The sequence below is a fragment of the Bison bison genome, unplaced genomic scaffold, assembly GCF_000754665.1.
Source record: "Bison bison bison isolate TAMUID 2011002044 unplaced genomic scaffold, Bison_UMD1.0 scf7180017864183, whole genome shotgun sequence".
NCBI classification, from domain to species: Eukaryota; Metazoa; Chordata; class Mammalia; order Artiodactyla; family Bovidae; genus Bison; species Bison bison.
In genome coordinates this window covers 2215932-2219884 of record NW_011494755.1, presented here as the reverse complement: position 1 = coordinate 2219884, position 3953 = coordinate 2215932, and the positions used below count along the sequence as shown (strand labels likewise).

Genomic DNA, 3953 nt, shown 5'->3' with positions numbered 1-3953 from the left:
TTGGGGGCAGGAGGAGAAGGGGACGGCAGAGGATGAGATGGCTGGATGGCATCACTGACTCAATGGACGTGAGTCTGAGTGAACTCCGGGAGTCGGTGATGGACAGGGAGGCCTGGCGTGCTGTGATTCATGGGGTCGCAAAGAGTCAGACACAACTGAGCGACTGAACTGAACTGAACTGAACATAGTACTGTATGTGGAACAAGGCTCAGATTTCATTTCTCTTTCCTTTGCTCAATCCTGAAGGAAAGTCAGTCAATCCTAAAGCACAATCCAGTCAATCCTAAAGGAAATCAGTCCTGAATATTCACTGGAAGGACTGATGCTAAAGCTGAAACTCCAATACTTTGGCCACCTGATGTGAAGAACCGACTCATTGGAAAAGACCCTGATTCTGGGAAAGATTGGAGGCAGGAGGAGAAGGGGATGACAGAGGATGAGATGCTTGGATGGCATCACTGACTCGATGGACATGAGTTCGAGCAAGCTTTGGGAGTTGGTGATGGACAGGGAAGCCTGGCGTGCTGCAGTCCATGGAGTCGCCAAGAGTCAGACATGACTGAGTGACTGAACTGAACTTCCTTTGCTCAGGACTGAGAAAAAGGAGTCATTTTGGAACATGAGGCAGTGGGTTACCTGGATATGGTGTGAGTCTCTGAACTGCCTGAGTACACTATGAAAGTAAAGGATAACAAATACCAGGGCAGAGGAAGAAACTGGGATGAGGAAGCCAAGTGCAGACATGCTACTGATTGCAGGCTCTGCTGTGCTTTACTTAAAACTCTCCCTAGTTTCCCAATCTAGGTTTGCTCAGTCTTGTACATCAAACCCTGCCTGTCACTACCCGCAAGTAGAAAGGAGATTATGTGGGGGAAAGTGAGGAAGAGCAAACAATTGGCAATGTATGCTTTTGGTGGCATCTTTCCTCTGGGATCCCTACTCTTTCCTCTCCACCTTTATTATTCCTACAGCAGGAACCTCTCCTGGACACAGCAACCCCTATGAATATGAATGATCTCCTGAGCAAGAATTTAACTTAAACTATCAAATTCTAAGCACCAAGATTCTAGAAAGGTGCAAATGTCTTGTTTCAATGGTTTCTTTGAACATACACATTTTATCAAGTAAAGAAACCTTCAGGATTTTATCTTAAAACCACTTAAAAGGCCATAATCAAAAGGTCTGGGTATCAAATAAAGCCACCTATCCATAACACCAAAGTGTCCCAGAAACTTGATATAAACAAAATCCCTCTATTTGTAGGAGATAACACTGTGGCTTTCTGTATCCAACAGTACTCTTTACATACCCAAGGCAATTATGTTTTCTTCCTCTACTCAAACAGAGCATCTGTTGCTAACACAACACTGAAGCCCAAGTTATTTTCACAGACAAAAAAGCAGCTGGTCAAGCTAATCCAATTGCTGACTAGCCATCATCAAGCTTCTGTAAGACTGTCCAGTTAACTTAACCTCTATTGTCAGACTGCATGAGTCAGAACTTCCAATTCTCTTTCAGTGAGGATTTAACAACATTTCTTTGGCACCATCATTTGAAATATTTATTACAGATACAAATACAGAAAACAAACTGTAAACTTAAGGACAAAGGTATGAAATGGCTAGATTGGATTCGAAAAATTAAGGGAAATTATCAACAAAGGGATAAAGTTATTTTGAAGTTGGGATTATGAGATTAGTAAACAACACTTAACAGACAGTACTGACGTGTGCTAGGCACCAAGTGATTTTTAAAAACTAACACGATAGTCATAACCCTTTGAGGTAAGTAGACTGCAAAGATCAGAAAATGGAGACACAGCAAATTGCCCAACTTTACTCAGTTCATAAATTGCAGGACTGGAGACCTGACTCTGAAGCCATGCTCTTAATTTAAAGCTCAAATCCCCAAGTCTTACAAATGTCAATACATTCAAGCCACCCTCAGCCTTTGCCACTTGCTTGTTTCCTTACGCTGACTAAGGTATCATCTCTGCTGTTACTTTCATTGTAACATTCTAGAACAGAAAAGAAAAGCCATGCCAAGGGTGTACTACTGACTTATTTCAAGAGAAATATCCAGCTTAGTTCATTATTAGTTGAGGTATATAACTGATTCTGCAGTAATTCATGAGAAAAAAGATGCTCAAATTCAGAGCACTGAATTGGTTATAAGCATTAACACATGGTGCCTATTTTAAGCTGTGAGACAAAATTAAGGCTTTTTATTAGAAATATTTGCTACCACCAATGAAATTCAACATATTTTCTAATACTGAGAAGTTGATTCTCTAAGATAAATTAGTACCAGTAAGAAAGAACAGCTAATTCTTCACTACTTCTGCTAAAACTGTACACAATATGTGTAGGTACTCAAGCATCAAAACAAAATCTGCAATGCAAGCAAGTTCAAATGTTGGCCTTATGGATGGCTACTAGTATGACCACGCAGGACTCACAACCTAGAACTCTTGAGTCCTCATTAAAGTGAGAGAATATGTATGCCCTGGCAAAATAAGATGATCCACATTAAAATATTTTTTAAAATTACATTTTATAGTACATAGACTACTTTAGTACTTATTCTTTATAAAATTTAAGGCACTGTACTCTAAAGTACATAATTCATACTGTATTATATTACCTGGTTTTTACAATAACTCTATATTCTCATTTCACTGTACAGATGAAGAACTAGTCACAGTTAAGTTATTTGCTCTGTATCACAAAGTTGCATAGTATAGAATCCAAGTCTCTGGACTCCAAGTTTTTGACCTTCCATTTTCTCTGAACTAATCTCAGACATCACACACCCTTTACTTTAAAAGTTAAATAAGCTTTGAAGTGTTTTACAAATTTAGGTAGAGGCATTTTAAATGTATATTCAAAACACAAAATGTCAATTTTTTAAAAATGTCTAATAGTCACGTGAATAAAACTATATCTGAGTTTCAGGATGAACACATACAATGAAATCATGTGATTTTTGTTAAATACTATAACAGTTAACGTTTAACACATCACTACACTATTCTCTCATGCCCCACAGTGTTCCTCAAGGAGATGATTCCAGGCAAAATTGCGGAAAACACCTTTCTAATAAGTCTTTCCAGTGCTTCCTATCTAATAATAGAAAAGAATGGGCTCTTGTTTTTGCCCGTTGTTATTAATAACACTTGTGTTTCCTTCCTATACTGTACTATTTCAATTACTATCATCTAATAAAGAGAGCACGGTGGTTGATTTCTATATAGGGACTGTGACTAAGTATTAACTCACTTCTAATTGTATTCAAAACATTGGCTACGTTCTCTAAGTATATTTTTGGCTAACAGAAAAGGTTAGTTCTATTATGCCCCGTCCTTAACTTGCTCAGAAAGTATAAAATATGCCAAAAACAATCATTAAGGGAACTGACCAGCAACACTGAACTGGCCAGAGGGTGGGACCGCTGCTCTGGACAACTATCAGTCTTTTTTCTCAATTGAACCAACACTATAAACAGTTAAGACGTGCCGGGGAACTAGTCCCAAGGAGGGCGCGGCGGGGGTGGGGAGCGGTGCAAAAGGCGGGTGTGGAGGGGATGGATGGGGGGGGGGGTACCGAAGGAGACCTGGTTCGCGACCTAAGGAGACACAGATTGAGCCAAAATAGGCGAAGACTGGGTGGAGAAGAGTGGGTCAGCTTCGGCGTCAGCAGGTACACTCGTAGGTGCTTTGATTTCCTCTTCTGCTGAGGATGGATAAACCCTCACTAGCACGCGGGAAGGCTGCGAGAATCACAGGGGGCCTAGATCCTTGCAGAAAATGATGGGAAAAAATGGGGGCGGCTCCCGAAATCCCCTGGGAGCCGGGCCCAGGACCAATTGCAGAGCAGAGGTTATCCGGGTTCACCGGGCGCGGTCCCCGCACCCCCGCGGGCGCCGTTTTACTTCCGAGAAGGGTGCCTGGCGGC

General features: G+C 41.1%; 1 protein-coding gene across 1 annotated transcript in view; it reads right to left on the bottom strand.

The window, feature by feature from the left end:
* The window catches only part of FSD1L (fibronectin type III and SPRY domain containing 1-like), a 61093-nt gene that overhangs the window by 54604 nt on the left and 2536 nt on the right, over positions 1-3953 (bottom strand). Inside the window, exon 2 of the mRNA XM_010843616.1 lies at positions 3494-3624. Within this exon, the coding sequence (XP_010841918.1) occupies positions 3494-3624 (131 nt within the window). The remainder of the gene's footprint in view (positions 1-3493; positions 3625-3953) is intronic.